The sequence below is a fragment of the Myotis brandtii genome, unplaced genomic scaffold (genome assembly GCF_000412655.1).
Source record: "Myotis brandtii unplaced genomic scaffold, ASM41265v1 scaffold46, whole genome shotgun sequence".
Taxonomy (NCBI): Eukaryota; Metazoa; Chordata; class Mammalia; order Chiroptera; family Vespertilionidae; genus Myotis; species Myotis brandtii.
The window spans coordinates 1968780-1987700 of record NW_005367587.1 but is presented as its reverse complement, the minus strand read 5'-3'; the positions used below and the strand labels follow the sequence as shown (position 1 = coordinate 1987700).

At 38.3% G+C, this 18921-nt stretch overlaps 1 protein-coding gene across 2 annotated transcripts in view; it reads left to right on the top strand.

Annotated features, from left to right (window-relative positions):
* Nucleotides 1-18921, top strand: part of LSAMP (limbic system-associated membrane protein) — a 663422-nt gene that overhangs the window by 345099 nt on the left and 299402 nt on the right. For both annotated transcript variants that reach the window (XM_005875321.2, XM_005875320.2), the window contains exon 2: nucleotides 826-1058. In XM_005875321.2, coding sequence (XP_005875383.1) covers nucleotides 826-1058 — 233 coding nt within the window. The remainder of the gene's footprint in view (nucleotides 1-825; nucleotides 1059-18921) is intronic.

Here is an 18921-nt window from a genome sequence, read left to right as displayed (position 1 = left end):
GGTCTGTGTTCTTTGCCCTTTTCTTTCAAGTTTCATGGAGAGACTTTTAGGTTTCTAAAATAATAATTTAAATAAACATTTTTCTTTCATCATCCTTGCAATAGAAACTGTAAAATTGGTTTCTTCATCTCCCACAAAAGATTGAATTCATACTAATGGGCTCAGAAATGCTGGTAGCAAGCTGTCTTGCCAGCTACAACCTGCTGCCCTCAGCAGCTGGAACCATACTTAGGCAAGATGATGCTAGTTAACTCTGATGACCTTGACCCAACACCTATCTACCTACTTGGACTTGCTCACACATGCCTCACTCCTGGGAGTAGGCATTCCAAACTCATACAGATCAGATGCAAATTCTGAAATCTGGTCTAATTCCTACCGTGGTGGGGCATAACTTAAATCATCACACAAGAAAATAGCTATGAAAGAATAAGTACAATTCAAAACTGGGGAAATGTGCCACATTATCAATCATCTGATTCTCAAAATTACTTAAACAGATGGAGTTCTGTGTGAATGACCTTTTCCTAGACAAGAAGATAATCCAGTGGGAAATCAATACCCATTTAACTTTGCCTGCATTACTCATACTTGCATTGCTTATTGCTGAGTTGAGTCTAATGTAATGATATCTATCCATTGAATGGTAATTAAATCTTCAAGAAGAACTAGTGATGATATTTAAGACTCTAAGAAAGAACATGGCAATGGTTCATCCTGCATTAAATATTTTTCTTGACTGGTCTTGTTGAGTCTAATCATGTGAAGAATGAATGCAGATGCAGGCATGGCTAAAGCTCTAATGTTGTTATTCTGCTCTGCCAGGTGCATTGTAGAAGACAAGAACTCAAAAGTGGCCTGGCTGAACCGTTCTGGCATCATTTTTGCTGGGCATGACAAGTGGTCTCTGGACCCCCGGGTGGAGCTGGAGAAACGCCATTCTCTGGAATACAGTCTTCGAATCCAGAAGGTGGATGTCTATGATGAGGGTTCCTACACTTGCTCGGTTCAGACACAGCATGAGCCCAAGACCTCCCAAGTTTACTTGATCGTGCAAGGTAAGAAAATGATAGGATAGGTGAGGTGGGGGGCACTGGATAATCATGATGTACAAAATACTTGCATAATACTTTCTAAAAATAAAAAAGGAAGACTTTTAAATGTATTATGGCACTTAAGTATCTCTTTTTTTCTCTAAAAGGATAGACTTATAATGAGAAGACTAAGGAGAATATAGAGTTGAGTCTTGCCACTGTGAGCCAGTACCCTTGGTGAGAATCTTTTCTCCTAGCCCTCAGTGTGAAAATACACAGCAAAGGCTATAGCCATTGGAATAAGATGAAACAGGAACACAAGAACACACACATGCTTAGAACCATGTGAAATCCACTTTTTCATGCTGTTGAGCACTGCATACTTTGCTGAAGGTTTGATTTTTACCTGTCCCCAGCCTAAATAATATCCCTAACTATCTGTTTTCATGATAGCAAATGTTGTTTGGAAAAATAAAAGTTTCCAGAGGCCTTGACATCCTCTCCGCTGGCCAGCTTTCTATGTAGTTTGTGTCTCCATCTAATGGCAAGTTATTTGTGAGCAAATCCAGTGACAAGGATCTGCAAAGTCATTAGGGAAAATCTGCTCTAGATTGGGGTTTCCAAGGACACATCTGAGTCATGGTTTTATAGGATGAAAACCCTAAATGGCATACACATGCTCCCAAACTATAGCTCTCTAGGGTCCTGTTCCCCATAACTGCAGAAAGAGAACAAAGCTGATCAGCTGCACAATTTTATTGCAAGCGAAGTCAAACCACCAGCAATTTCAATCTATCTAACAAGATCTAAACACTAACAAATATTAGGGCTGTGTTCATGTATTCTTGATTTACAATTTTATGTAAATTTAATGCAAATTAGGCACGGCCCTCTGGGCTCCTGTCAAGATTCCAATGCAGTCAGTGGTGTGGCAAAGTTGACTGTAGCTTCTATTAATGTGTATGGAATTGATTACTGCAGCATTTAAATTATTGCTCTTCCAACTACTCTGATTAATAGGTTGAAACTGGAGTAAAATACATCAGAGGCTGCCTGGTACAGGGGTGGTTTAGTCAGGTGACCTCCATCTTGGTCCATTTGCAATGGCTGACAGCTTCATTTTATTGCTTTTAAAAGGCATGTCTACTGACTTGCAAAGTTCCTTTCACAATCAAAGCAGAGAATACTTTCCATTTAGTTTAATAGAAAGTACTTGAGGTACAATAATAAGAGACACCAGGGCTTGGATCTCAGGCAACCCATTAAAAATTTTTAAATATAACTAGAGAATTGTAAATATGTAAATTTACCATTTCCCTCATAAACACACTCTCTCTCTATGAGATATGCACACAGACACACACACACACATATGCACGCACGCATGCACATGCATACCTCAAACCAAAGTTCTACTGCATTGAATAGCAGACAAAGGGGAGGTAACTGGTTTATTTAAGGTCCATTATAAGACTAGATGCCCGGTGCATGAAATTAGTGCATGGGGGCAGTCCCCTCAGCCCAGCCTGCACCCTCTCCAATCTGGGACCCCTCGGGGGATGTCCGATTGCGGGTTTAGGTCTGGTCCTGGGGATCAGGTCTAAACCGGAAGTCAGACATCCCTCTCATAATCCAGGAACACTGGCTCCTAACTGCTCCCCTGCCTGCCAGCCTGGTCGCCCCCAACTGCCAACCCCTGTCGACCTGGTCGCCCCTCACTGCCCCCCCTGCCGGCCTGGTCACTACACACAGCCTGCTGTTCAGTCATTTGGTCGTCCCTTCCTAACCTCCCTGCCAGCCTGCTCGCCCCACGCAGCCTGCTGTTCGGTTGTTACTATGAGTGCATCCTGACCAATTTGCATGTTACCCTTTTATTAGTATAAATTGCTACACAATCAATATCAATACCTTTACAGGTATGAGAGGGAAAGAGAGATAGAAACATCAATGATGAGAGAGAATCATTGATCAGCTGCCTCCTGCACACCCCTCCCCCCCTGGAGATTGAGCCTTCAACCTGGCATGTGCTCTTGACCAGAATCAAACCCGGGACCCTTCAGTGCACAGGCCAATGCTCTATACACTGAGCAAAACCAGCTAGGGCTGAAGCACTTTCTACTAGAATGAAAATTTTTATTATGCTAAGTGAAATAACTCAGTTAGAGTTTGATAAACAAAATAGATCCAGAGACATAGAAGCATGAAATAGACTGTTGATTCTCAGAGGGAAGGCAGGGGTGAGTGGGTGGGAAGAGATCAACCAAAGAACTTGTATGCATATATGCATAACCCATGGACACAAACAATAGGGTGGTGAAGGCCTAGGGTGGGGTGTGGGGAGGGGTAGAAGAGATCAATAGGGGGGAAAGGGGGATATATGTAATACTTTAAACAATAAAGATTTAAAAAAAAGAAAAAGAAAAATTTAGAACCTAAAACTAAAAAGAGAAAATTTTTATTATTACTTCTAGAACTACCACATTTATATTTAAGTCTGAGCTCTTAGTGCCAAATGTTCAATGCTCTTTCCTTTATTTCTGATTCAACTATTCACTTTTTAACCCAGAGGGTTAGAGCTAGAACTAGATTAGATTGTACTGCACACACCTCCATGCCATGTCAGCACATGTGAAATTAACTTAAATTTAACTTAATATTAAAGGAAGGAGATGAACCTACTAAGTGCCAAGTACCATATATTCCTTGTTTCATTTAATTATAATATTACTAGAAACCTGGTGCATAAAAATTTGTGCACTCAGTGCAGGGGGGGGGCGCGGAGGGGGTCCCTCAGCCCAGCCTGTGCCCTCACACACTCTGGGATCCCTGGAGGGATATCCACCTGCCAGCTTAGGCCTGCTCCCCTGGGGATGGGGCCTAAGATGGCAGTCAGACATCTCTCTTGCAGCCTGGGAGCCCTCGGGGGATGTCCGTGGGGAGCGGGCATAAGCTTATAGTCAGACATCCTTAGGGCAGTCACGGAGGCAGGAGAGGCTCCCGCCACCACAGCTGCATTGGCCAGCTATGAGCTGGCTTCTGGCTGAGCAGTGCTAAAAATAGATCCAGAGACATAGAAGCATGAAATAGACTGTTGATTCTCAGAGGGAAGGCAGGGGTGAGTGGGTGGGAAGAGATCAACCAAAGAACTTGTATGCATATATGCATAACCCATGGACACAAACAATAGGGTGGTGAAGGCCTAGGGTGGGGTGTGGGGAGGGGTAGAAGAGATCAATAGGGGGGAAAGGGGGATATATGTAATACTTTAAACAATAAAGATTTAAAAAAAAGAAAAAGAAAAATTTAGAACCTAAAACTAAAAAGAGAAAATTTTTATTATTACTTCTAGAACTACCACATTTATATTTAAGTCTGAGCTCTTAGTGCCAAATGTTCAATGCTCTTTCCTTTATTTCTGATTCAACTATTCACTTTTTAACCCAGAGGGTTAGAGCTAGAACTAGATTAGATTGTACTGCACACACCTCCATGCCATGTCAGCACATGTGAAATTAACTTAAATTTAACTTAATATTAAAGGAAGGAGATGAACCTACTAAGTGCCAAGTACCATATATTCCTTGTTTCATTTAATTATAATATTACTAGAAACCTGGTGCATAAAAATTTGTGCACTCAGTGCAGGGGGGGGGCGCGGAGGGGGTCCCTCAGCCCAGCCTGTGCCCTCACACACTCTGGGATCCCTGGAGGGATATCCACCTGCCAGCTTAGGCCTGCTCCCCTGGGGATGGGGCCTAAGATGGCAGTCAGACATCTCTCTTGCAGCCTGGGAGCCCTCGGGGGATGTCCGTGGGGAGCGGGCATAAGCTTATAGTCAGACATCCTTAGGGCAGTCACGGAGGCAGGAGAGGCTCCCGCCACCACAGCTGCATTGGCCAGCTATGAGCTGGCTTCTGGCTGAGCAGTGCTACCCCTGTGGAAGTGCACTGACCACCAGGGGGCAGCTCCTGCCTTGAGAATCTGTTCCCTGGTGGTCAGTGCACATCATAGTGACCAGTTGTTTCTGGTAGTTCCGCCATTAGGGTCAATTTCCTTTTTACCCTTTTATTATATAGGATTATAACTTTATTATAAACTATAAGCCTGTTGCACGAAGATTCGTGCAATAGGCCTTCCTTCCCCTGGCTGCTGGCACTGGTTTTCCTTCGGCACCCAGGACCCAGGCCTTTGGTCCAGCCGCAGCGGAGAAGCCAAGCCTTTTCAGTCTTCAGTCTTCAGTCTTCACTCCGGCTGGAGCCTTCAGTCTTTGCTCCAGGCCTGTGTATGCAAATTAACCACCATCTTTGTTGGGTTAATTTGTATAGTCGCTCTGATTGGCTAGTGGGCGGAGCAGAGTGACACCAATTTGCATGTTTCTCTTTTATTAGTGTAGATATGCAAAAACTTAAAGTTCAGGGATAATTAGGAGCTTGATAAAGGCTTCCTGTTGGCTGAGAACAGGGTTTTAAACCCATATCTGACTCAACATGTTATTGAATTTTAGTCTTATCCATATTTCTTTGAAAGAGAAAATTATCAACAAAGACTGTACTTATAAGGGAGATGAAGAAAGGATTGTCTCTTCCTTGAGCCTGAGTCATGAAAGGTGATTTTTTTGGACATTTATATGGCTGTTGATCTTTAGCACAAGATGACTGAACCTCTTCCCCCTAGGACACTCAACTTTGTGATTATGTGAGGTATTCCATCCCTGTACACTATTCATGCTGCTTCCTACTCCCCGCTTCAACTTTACATGTTTCTACCACTTCAAATATTCTGCTCCTAGGTCTGGCTGACCTGTCTTTCCTCCAATCCCACAGCACCCTCCTTCAGAATATGTTTCCTTTTAGTTTTTCAAACTTGCTTACCTTCAACTTAACTGATTATTAAGTAAACTAGAGGCCTAGTGCATGAAATACATACACTCGGTGGGGTCCCTCAGCCCGGCCTGAGCCCTCTTGCAGTCTGGGAGCCCTCAGGGGATGTCCAACTGACAGCTTAGGCCCACTCCCCACAATCAGACTTCCTTAGGGCTGACACGGAGGCAGGAGAGGCTCCCACCATCACCACTGTGCTCTCCAGCCGTGACCCTGGCTTCTGGCTGAGTGACACTCCCCTTGTGGGAGTGCACTGACCATCAGGGGGCAGCTCCTGCATTGAGTGTCTGCCCCCTGGTGGTCAGTGCATGCCATAGTGACTGGTCATTCTGACATTTGATTGATTTGCATATTAGCTTTTTATTATATAGGCTACTGTATTATTTTTCTCTGCCAACCCTTTGAGGACACCCATGATGCTATGAGATATCACTAAAGAATAGCAGTTTAAAAGTAGGCTTTTCATTCACGCTGCCTAGTTTGAATCTCAACTTTCCTTCTTGCTACTTAAATAAATATGGGGGTAAACCATTTAATTTCTCTAAGGCTTTGTTTTGTCATATGTAAAATACAGGTAAAGTTAAAATTTTAAATCCTCTGAATTTATTATAAGGATTAAATTGGATGATGTATGTAAGTCCCTAGCTCAGTGTCTGGAGCTCATGTGTTCTCAGCCAATAGATGATGAAGTTGATGATGATGATGATGATGATGATGATGATAATGATGATAATGATGATGATGACGACGACGACAACTATGATGCTGTTGTTGCTGCTGCTACAGTACCTCTCATAAGGCTCACTTTGGCCCTGGGGGTGCTGCCCACTGTCTAAGCTGCTGCCCTTGCCTGTTACCCTTATGGTAGGCTCTTTCAGCTTTTATATTGTGTCACTCCAGTCTTTTTTCTTTATTTGTCCTTTTTCTTAGCATCCAGTCTTTAGCTTTACTTCTTTAGGATTCTAAAGACTTATTAGACAAGCATAACTTCTAAGTTCTTAGCTACATTTATTAAGGATGTTTGAGGAGAAAATGTTATCTTTTTTTCCTTTTTTATTGAATTTATTGGGGTAACATTGGTTAATAAAATTACATAGGTTTCAGGTGTACAATTCTATCATACATTGTCTGTATATTGTAGTGTGTGTTCACCACATCAAGTCAAGTCTCCTTCCATCACCATTTATCCCCCATTTACACCATCCTACCTCTCCTCAACTCCCTTCTCCCTGGTAATCACCATATTGGTGTCTTTTAGATTGGTGGGACCTCTTTGGAGGTGATGCTTGAGAATTAATATTTCTAATTAGTTCCCAGGTGATGCCATGCTATTGGTGCAGGGATCACATTTTGAGATTCAGTGCTTTAAAAGAATTATGCACCTTCAAAACATCTGGAAAATAATCCTGCATAATTTCATTTGGTTTTAGACAGTGCTACACCCAAAAATACTTCTAAAATGAATCTTTTGGGGCATGGGACAGAAAACAGGTAGATGGACAACTACTTTATTTTTCTTACTAACATCTTAAGGCTTCCAAGTCTGCTTACTTACCTAGCCTAGTTCTGTGGAAAGAAAATCTCCTCTCTTTCCAAATGGTTCATTTTCAAGTATCAAAGCTGTAAAAAAATTTTTTTTAATGGTTGAGACATAACAACTGCTCTAGACTTCAACATCTTCATAAATTTTTAAGTGGTATTTGTAATCCCTCAGATTTCTCCTGCATTCTATTTCCCCTGGTGCATTCTTTTTTTCCTTTTATATGTATTCCCACGATGTTAGTGACTATTCAACATCTCCAATATTTTAACTCTTATTTCAGTGATTAATTTTCACAAATAAATTAAATTTTATCAGTTCATGAGGGTCATTACATGTAAAAATATGCTGTATTGAAATAAATACCTGCATGGTCTGCTAAACTTAATCTTTAGCTACATGACATCTCCACACACCTTCTTCATATGAAAATATACTTATCAATAATGACTTTGGGATCACTTGTGATCATTGGTATTAAATGTTGCATCAGTGGAAGCCGAGACTTTTCAAATATACATATGCATTTGAGATAGTAAATTGTGAGACCCATTTATAAAGCCATATATTTGGGCTCCTATGTAATCTTCTTTATAGATTCTAAGATCAAAGATTAAGAAAACATCACCATTAACTTCAATACATAAAAAAGTACACTGGTATCATTCCATTAATAATGCCAATTTCTTACCCTGCTATGATTTCCTGGTTTTTCTGATTCCACAGTGGCTGCACCAATCTTAAATCCTACCAATGTTGCAAAAGTGTTACCTTTCCTCCACATCCTCACCAACACTTGTTGTTTGTTGATTTATTTTTAACATAATTTTATTGATTTCAGAGAGGAAGGGAGAGGTAGAGAGAGATAGAAACATCAATGAAGTATAGTGATAAAACAACCCAACCTGTGCCAGGACCCCTCAGGGAGGGTTTCTGAGTGAGATATGGCCACTACGGGGCACAGGGTTCATAAAAAAAGGGCATCTAAGTGGAGAGGCAGTCATGAAGGTTAACACATTTGGCTACATTTAAGGTAATTGAGAGAGATAGTAAATATATTGAGGGTAATGATAACCAGTTTCTTACTGTTAGATAAGTATAAATATGGAAAGGGAGTAAGCTAAAATGAACCCTGTGTTGTTCACTAGTGGATTGAAATTGAAGTTATTGGTGTTTATTCATGAATTTTAATAGAAGATAGATATATAGATATATAGGTAGGTAGAAAGATGTAAATATGTGTCTATATTTTCTAATCATTCCCATTGAGAGGGGCTTGGAATACTTACACCTTAGTAGCAATGAGCATACCTAGCATCCAGATGTTGATTTAAAATGTTTTTGTTGATTAATTTTATTTTATTATTTTTAAACATATTTTTATTGATTTCAGAGAGGAAGGGAGAGGGAGAGAGAGAGATAGAAACATCAATGATGAAAGAGAATCACTGATCAGCTGCCTCCTGCATGCCCCCCACTGGGGATCAAGCCTGCAACCCAGGCATGTGCCCTTGACCGGAATCAAACCCGTGACCCTTCAGTCCACAGGCCGATGCTCTATCCACCGAGCCAAGCTGGTTAGGGATTGCTGATTAATTTTATAGAAAGAGATAGACAGACAGGCATCAGTTTTTTGTTCCACTTATTTATTCATTCATTAGTTGATTCTTGTATGTGCCCTGACCAAGGGTTGAACTCACAACCTTGGCATATCAGAACAATGCTCTAACCAACTGAGCTACCCATCCAGGGCCTGATGTTGCTATTAAAATATCACTCTTCACTAAAAGGAACAAGCCTAACTCAGAGAAACAGATGATTCCAGGGCTGAGCAAGGAAGAAACAACATGAGTTTGGAGCATCTGTTGTATCAGAAAGTAAAGAAGTCCTCAAAGAAAAATAAGGCATTCTAAAAGTATACAGAAGCCAGCTTGAAAGGGATTTCTACTGTCCAATTCTGGGACAAGTAGTGTATAAAAATATGTAAAAGCAATGTAGTACAACACTGGGATAATTTAAACAATAATAATTAAAAATGAGAGTGTAACTCTTTTTCATAGTAGAATGCCAGCTAATCAAAGTAAAAGTAATGATGGAATTTGAAAATTATCATCTAGCAACCATTGCAGAAATAATTAATTAAGGCAAGAAACATAAATGTATTATAAAACTAGTTGGTAAAAGTAAAATAAGGACTGAATTTTTTACATAATCTCAAAGTAGATCTCTACAAACTATATATTAAGTAGCCAGGGAAAAAATTTAAAAAGTACAAAAGTGAAGAAATCTAGCTGACACCACTCAAAGTTATCACTCCAAGTAATGGGACAAATTGGCTTCATGTGCCAAATGATAGGATGCAATGAGCAGAATACAGCATCACTTCTGTAATATGTCTATCAAAACCTGAGTCCAATCATAAGAAGATATTGGATACATCAAAATGGTGGGACATTCTATAGAAAGACTGGCCTGTTAATCTTCATGAAAGTCAGGAGAGACTGAGGAGCTGCCTCAGATTGAAGGAGACTAGGAGACTTGGTAACCGGGGAAAATATGTAATCATACATTGGGCCATTTTCTAGAAAATACATTATTGGGACAATTGACAAAATTTGAATGGAGTCTCAGGTAAAGAGTATATGGGAGTTCTTGTATTATTCTTGCTTTTTTTTCTGTGAATCTGAAATAATTTCAGAACAAAAATAAAACATCTACACTAATAAAAGAGAATCATGCAAATTGGTGTTACTCTGCTATGCCCACCAGCCAATCAGAGTGACTATGCAAATTAACCCAACAAAGATGGCAGTTAATATGCATACGTAGGCACGGAGCGAAGACTGAAGGCTCCGGCCAGAGTGAAGACTGAAGACTGAAGACTGAAGAGGCTTGGCTTCTCTGCTGCGGCCGGACCAAAGGCCTGGGTCCCAGGTGCCAGAGGAAAACCGTTGCGGGCAGCCAGGGGAAGGAAGGCCTATTGTGCAAATCTTTGTGCAATGGGCTTCTAGTATATAATAATACTTAAAGTAGATATTAGGGTTAAGTATTAGTGTGAATCAAATACAAAATTATATTAAATATTAAATAAAGCATGATCAAACAAGATATTTTCAAGCATAATCCATTATAAAGAAATGTATGAATAAAACATATTACATCAAAATGTTAAAGGGGAAAATCATAAATCCCTATAACCAACAAAAATACATATGATATAATTAAACCAACCTCTATTTCTTTTTATTACTCATCAGTTTAGTGAACTAAATATAGAGGATATCTTTCTTAACATGAAAAAAACGTGGATAATTTCAACAGAAATACAGCAAAATAGGAATAGGCACGGATACTAACAATATTTTTTTCTTATTTAACATTATTCTGGAAGTTTTAATCAATTAATGGGACAATAAAAAGAGAAGAAAATCAATACGGAAAATAGGAATAAAATTTTTCAAAGTGCCTATTGCCAATTTACAAAATGAACCATAGAAATAGCAGACATATGGAAAACTATTAAAATCTTACTAATAATCAAAGAAAGGCAAAGTAAAACAGCACTAAATTGTTATTTTTAAAACCAATAATACTGGGAAAGGGTTAACAAAATGTGGCTAGCCCAAATTGGCACGTCAGTAGGAAAACTAACACTTTCATATCTCCCTGTGGAGAGTGTAAATTAGTGAAAACTTTGCTATAGTCATATAGGGATGTCTATCAAAGTTTTAAAATAGATTTGTATCATTTGACCCAGTAATTCCACTTCCATGAATGTGTAGAAAGAAAATTCTTTGAAATGCAAATAGTTTTTTGTATAAAGTGGTCATCACAGAATTATGTATAAAGAAAACTATGAAAAACACCCTAAATATGTAGAATAAGGAATGAGGAATTAAGCTAATTTCATAAGAAGAAATACCATTATGATGGACATTAGATTGGCTGCCCAGCATTAAAACCTCTTCCCTATGTTGAGGAACTTCTCCCCTTTTAGGATTGTTGAGTTGTAGACATTACCAACAGTGTCAAAGCTGAAATAAAATTCAGACACCCTCCAAGTTAGAAATTGGACATGAGATGCAGGCCTTGAAACCTGCACCTGCTGCAAACTCAGGATTAATAATAGACATTTATTGAGTTAGAAATTGGACATGAGATGCAGGCCTTGAAACCTCACCTGCTGCAAACTCAGGATTAATAATAGACATTTGATACAAGAAACTTGGGACTAACAAGAATCTGTTCACATACTGGTGGCACCAGTAACAGTGAGTTTATAGGGGAGGGCTTATATCACTGATGTTTCACCTGTCAAAGTTTGTTCACATACCAATGACATTAAAACTTGTTTACACAGTTTGTTTTTAAATCACTTTATCAGTTCTCTTTATTTTATACACTTATATGTGTATAGTCAAATTTATTCATTTTTCTTTATGCTTTTTAAACTAATTTTTATGTTAAGAAAGCCTTCCTCACTTTGTTGAGGTTCATATTTATTGACAGTTCTAGCCGTTTCCTTTGTTTTCTACTTCTAAATCTCTTAGAGAGCTGGTATTAATTTTAATGAGTGGCTGTTCAGTAAAAATATAATTTTATTTTTTTCTTAATTAATTATTTATAACCATCTGTTGAATAATTATACTTTTTCATAAAAGAAAATAAAGCAAAGTTTCTAACTCTCTATCCCTCTCCCTTCCTCTCTATGAAAAATCAATAAAATATATTTTAAAAAAAAAGCTCTTATATATTAATAACTAGGGGCCCAGTGCACGAAAGTCCTGCATGGGTAGGATCCCTAGGCCTGGCCAGCGATCAGAGCCAATTGGGGCCTTCCAGCTGCCAGCCAGGGCCTCCCTTCATTCCGTGCCACTCCCTGGTGGTCAGCGCACATCATAGCAAGCAATGTAACTCTTGATCAAACTCCTGAGGGGACACTTTGCAAATTAGCCTTTTATATATATAGGTAGATGAGAGAAATATGAGCACTAATAAAGTTTGGTAAGTTCTCCAGTTATCTGAAGAAATATATAAAATCAATAGTTTTTAATAAACACATAAGATATACTATAAAATGGCCATTCACAAAACTTTAAAAATATAAACTCAATTAAGAATGATTTAAATAAGCAATGTGGAGAACCTGAGTGAATAAGTTGATATCACTTTACTTGGGAGAATAAAATAAAAGGTTGTTGTTGTTTTGTCAGTTTGGTGGTCTTTGTTGTTTTAATAGAATGGGGATATTTAATTCTTGAATGGCAACACAAATAATGTAAAATAAAAATTTTCCCAAAGTGCACAGAATTTTTGGTATGTCTCTAAAACTTATTAATGTTTGGACCCAGGGCCATGTTGGTGGTGGTGAGCTGTGCCATCTTCTGTTGAGATTCCCCAGCACTCAGGCCCCCTCATATGATGGTTGACATGATTCTGGTTTTGTAGGGTTCCCAGAGATGTGAGAGGCAGTAAGTTCTTTTTCTACACAAGGCAGCCAGAGATGTTTTTTGTTTCTTCTAACTAAAAACTCTAAGTTATACAACTAAGCAACTATTAACTATCATGCTTTATAAAACATTTTATTACATGATAAAAATATTCACACTATATAGTTAAATGAAGTGTTTTGTATAGATTATACAAAACAGTATAATCTATAACCTCAATTTTGTAAACTATTACAAATAGGCACTCAAATCATATGCACTCATGGTAAAAAAAGATAGAATGAAGTAGATCAAAATAGTTTTTACAATAGTTTTGTAAATATCGTTTTATAGATTTTTAAAAAAAGTCATTTTGTAGGTTAAAGTGTGTGTGTGTGTGTGTGTGTGTGTGTGTGTGTGTGTGTGTAATGACTGGATAAAAGCTTTAAAAAAGTTAAAATAATAAACATATGGTTATTGAGAGTACAGAGCCAGAAATATTTTTAGAGAGCAAATATGGGGCCGTCTACCTCCATTTTATTTATTTTTCCTCATCAACCCTTGATCATTCCCTCACCCATTTGTTTTTCTATGTATTTTTTATCATGGTGGAAACAAATTTATAAAATAATCAATTATTAAAATGATAAGGCCTTAATTTCATACACTTGTCAAGTATATATTCTTTCTAAAATAAATATGATAATTTAATGCTACACACACACACTACAAAGTTTAGGGAGGAGGAACAAAGACATTTTCTGTAAGTAGGACCTTGTCAATCTCAAATCAATTAAAACTATAGAATAAACAATTTTTTACATAAGATTTCTAAGTCTCATACTGATTTCAAAACGACAAGACAAAACAACAACAAAAACAACCCTTCTGTTATTTCTTAGATGCTGCTATAAACACATACTGTATTTATTTGTCTATCTACCCAAGCTGGAGCCCCTAGTCTGACATTTTAGTGGCCTCCTTACTGGCACCCTAAATCCAAGTCCATCTGATCTTATCTTGTATGACCTCCCTAGTCCCTAGCCATGAACAACTTTGATAATTATTTTTCTCCTCTTATCTAAAGGTTTATAGGAAATGGGATATCATAACATGTTATTGAGTACCCTACAAAGTTTTGCTAGCCTCAGCTGAGTCCTCATGCTTTCTGGAAATCTCTCCATTCATCATTGGCTGATTTTCAACCCAATTGCCTAAACTAGCTTTCCCTGGCCTTTTCTTTATTCTGTGTTTACAACCTTCCATTGTCCCTCCCTTTCTAAAGAGCCAGTCTTTTCATGCCAATCTCTTTGATTTCTCTTTAGTCACACTACTAGTAATTCCATTTTTTCTAAAAACCCCTTTCTTTCTTATTTTTAAAATTATGCCCCATCTTGGTTTTCTTTCTGCCTCTCAGACTATGTCAACTTTGAATCCTTTGGTTGTATGATCTTACTTCTGTATGTTTTGCCAGAGCTGCCCTTGCTTCTTCCTTTTCATGTTTTGTCTACCGATGATCCCATCTTTAATGTTACTTCTATGTAGTTTGATTCCAAGTCTACATTGCCAGTTTTGCCTTTTATTATTTTAGTGAGGGCAGGGGTAGGGAGGAATCCTAGTCCAGAAATACCTTGCAAGCATTTCTTTCTATACACCAGGCACTTTATGTTTAATATGCTCAAGTCAAAATTATTCATTTCCTCTAAAGTATCTCCTCCTCTCCCTTCTGATATCTTTATTTCTGAAAATGGTGTAGTTGATCTTTCTGAAAACAGGATTATTTCTAACGTCTCCATCCCCAGCTACCTCTGCCATTCAATCAGTCACACATTTTTGTGAATAATACTTTCTTATATTATCTAATTTAGGCCCTTGCTATCTCTTTCTCATATTTTCCCTTGCTTCCACATTTTATTTAGGCCCTTGCTATCTCTTTCTCATATTTTCCCTTCCACATTTCTATATTCTAAACTGTCCTGAATATCACTTGCAGATATTTGTAAAATATGGCTCTGATATTAACATTTTCTGTCTCAAAAACTGTCAAGTTCTGTGTTTTATTTTTTTCCAGCATAATGCTCCAAACTAACTTTTCCATATGTGCATACCCTATCCTGGCTAATCAAATTCTTCCACCAAATTATGAAGGTAGAGCTAGCCAGGCATTGAATGTGAGAAAGAGGATTTCAGGCAGAATTAGGGGGAGGGGTGGCCAATAAGCTGGAACATGGTGAGCCAGGAATGACCGGAAGCAAGAGGATACTGCAAAGGGACCCAGAGCCTTGTAGGTATGTCAGGATTTTATTTTGCCTCGCTTTTGGGGAGATCTATTTGGGTATTTCATGTGTCACTGGAATCAGTTGAAGGTTTTAAGCAGGGGAGGAACAAGTCCCCATTGAGGTTTTTAAAAAATCACCCTGCACACTCTATGTAGAGTGTATTTTCTCTCTGATGGCTTGTTTGATCTTCCCATCCACAAGCAAGCTCTCTCTCCTCTAATTGGCAGCATTTTGTGTCTTTCTGAGCACATATCACCTTTCACTTTATAACCTGTCCATTGAATACACATCTTCTCTTCTCCACCCATAAAAGCTCCCAGCATGCACAGACTGTGCCTTGTTTCTCTTGGACACTACACACAACTTCAGAAAATAGAAAGCTCAGAAAACACTTGATAATGGATTAATAGCCTTAACTTTCTAACAGTAACATCTAAGTTTACAGTAGAAGGTGGAGTCATATAAAAAATGTTGACTGTTGATGAAAATCTTAGTCTTTTTCATTGTGGTTCCTTATCACCCCACCTTGGCATGGAAGGAACAGATCTTTGTAATTATCTGTACCCTGTTCCCTCTGTCTTTGAAACATCAATAAATCTCATCAACTGCTTTATTAGGATGTAATGAACATCATCCAAAAAATAATTATTGAGTACTTTAAATTTTCCAAAGAACTATGTCAGTTTTCTCATATGGTATTTGCTACAATGGGAAACCATGAAAGCTGATAATAAACTTATTATTTTCTACCAAATATCCAGTCAGAAGAACTGTACAGCTCTTACAACAAAAAATAAGAGCACTTTAGATAGTTCCAAGGCTGAAAAGGAGCAGTAGATATAACTTTCTTGAATGCTGATTGGTTGCTGAGCAGATAATGATTTATGGTACATTTTAAGTTACTCTTTGAGATGAAATAGTTTATGGAGGGGGAAATGGGATTGTTCTTTAATATCCTGAAGCATCTGAAAACCTATGCAACTTTCATTGATCTGCTTTCTGCTGGATAAAACTGCTATTTAAAATCAATGACATATTTACTTCTCTCAGAATGCCTCTATGGTTATAAACCATTCTTTGTTGTTTGTTGAGAAGTAAATTTCTTATTCACTTTTCCATTAAACTGGAGTTTCCATAGATTTGGGGGTATCATTGATTTGTCAATATTCACTCTATCTTTCATCCTTCTCCTCATCTGACTTCCATTTCATAATCACTTGGGATAACTTGAGGGTCTAGAATTTTCTGGGCTCATATACTTCAATAATCTTCAGAAAAAGAAAAAGAGTCAATGAACCAACTATCAAACTGCACATTGCCCATCACCCATATCCCAGTAGAATATCCCCTAATAGTTTTTTAATAAAGATAAACAAAAATATCAGCTGATGTTTTTATTTTGTTTGGTTTGGTGGGGGATGAAGAGGGCTGCAATTTTTTTTACATGGCAAGGTACAGAAAAGTACATGTCCAGAGGATAATAGACTCCTTATCCAACTAACTCAGGTAAAAAAATTATACTAGGCTATTTCGTAGCCCTAAAAAGAAGAGTTCTTTAACTGAGTTAAAAGAGGGAGAAAACCTGTTCAAGAATGCAGCCTGGCCAAATGGCCCATGATTGATGGGGCAGCAACAACCAGGGGGTATTTACTGATTCACCAATGCCAAGTCCTTGGAGTGATTTTGCTGCCTCTGACAGCTGGCATTCTCTATTGGAAGGCTGTGTCTGTATACATCTGTGATTTGCATATTTATATATCTCGGCTGCTGTCTGAGGTCTGAATCTCACAACAGTGTGTATAAGCTGTGCAGTCTTAATGCTTGAGTGCCAGTGGCATGAGATGGTAGAATTGGTTTGGGTAAAATTACAATTTTAGGATTATGTTTTGCAGGTTAGCCGGTAATAGCACATTTTTGTTCATCTTCCTCTTCATCAGCTCCAGTAATTTTTTGAAGTATCTCTCTGCATGGGCTACCATTTAAAGCAGACATATTATGTGCTCTCTAGGAGGCTACAAACTCAGATATTAAGGCATCATATATAGATAGAAAGGAAGATATTGAAGGAATATATTTAGTCAACTTGAAGCCCAAAGAGGGAATTATGAGATTCAATCATTGGAGGGGGTTACTGATGCTTTTTCCTAAGTTGGAGAGGACTTAAGCAGGTAAGAAGTGCTCAACAGGGCAGATACATGAACTCATCTAAGGTTTTTCTTTCTAAACAGTAAACTCACAGGGTTCTTGGAATAGGTGGCATTTCCACAGGTCTTTGAAAGATCAGATATAGAATGCTTGCTGAGCAGGAAAACAATGGAGGGGAGGGCTTTTGAGGAAAAAAATACAAAGGCTTGAAGGAAACAGGAGTTAGATAAAACATGCCATGGATATGTGAAAATGAATGATCTCAGGGACACAGAGAGGGATAGGTGATTAGGAGGAGATATATTAGGGCAGGAATCTGTAATAATAAAAGCATAATATGCTAATTAGACCAGACAGCAGAACAGCAGAACAACCGACCATCCAACCGACCTTCCAGACGACCTTCTGGCAGCCAAAAGGAAGCTCGGGTCCCGGGTACCAGAGGAAAGCCGGTGCCAGCAGCAGGGGGAAGGAAGGCTTACTCTTGCACGAATTTCGTGCATTGGGCCTCTAGTGTCATATAAAACATTTTAAGGTAGTTGATGAGAATTTTAGTCTTTGCTCCATGTGAGACTGAAATTTCTTAAGGTCATAGAAACAATATTAAGAGAAATATATGGTTTGCTTTACAATTAAAAAAATAAGAAAGTTTCTTAAGGTCAAAAGGTGTTAATTTGGTAAAAATGATGAGCAGCATCTTCAGTGTGAGCAAAGATAATGAGAAGTAGGATGCTTTGAAGGTAGTTTCTGGAAAACAGTACTAGTGTCAGGAAGGGGGTATTTAGAATTCAATTCTAATGGAAGGAGATAGGAAAATTTTTTTAACGAATGAAGACTGTACAGCCCAGCTGGTGTTGCTCAGTGGTTTAGCATCAACCTGTGAACCAGGAGGTCATGGTTTGATTCCCAGTCAGGTTGCTGGCTCGATCCCCAGTGTGGGGTATGAAGGAGGCAGCTTATCAATGATTCACTCTCATTATTGATGTTTCTATCTCTTCCTCTCCTTTCCTCTCTGAAATCAATAAAAATATTTTTTTAAAAACTGTAAATATCTGGCATAAATATTCAAATTTTATCATAAAAACAATTAAACAATTAAGAGTTTAAAAGTGAACCTGTTTTCTTCTCTCATATTTCCACCAGAGCATCATGGAATGTTGTGGTAATGCGATAAGTCCCACTTTGAAGAACCCACTCTATGTACCAGACACTTAAATTCACTATCTATAATCTCTCAAAGCCTCTAGAGCAGCGGTTCTCAACCTGTGGGTCGTGACCCCTTTGGGGGTTGAACAATCCTTTCACAGGGGTCGCCTAAATACATCCTGCATATCAGATATTTACATTACAATTCATAGCAGTAGCAAAATTACAGTTATGAAGTAGCAACGAAAATAATTTTATGGTTGGGGTCACCACAACATGAGGAACTATATTAAAGAGTCCCGGCATTAGGAAGGTTGAGAACCACTGCTCTAGAGTGAATATTTTGACTCCTCTTACAAACAAGATAATGAAAACAGAAAAAATTAAGTAACTCACCCAATTTCACACAACTAATATGTAGTAGTGCCTCTTACAAACAAGATAATGAAAACAGAAAAAATTAACTCA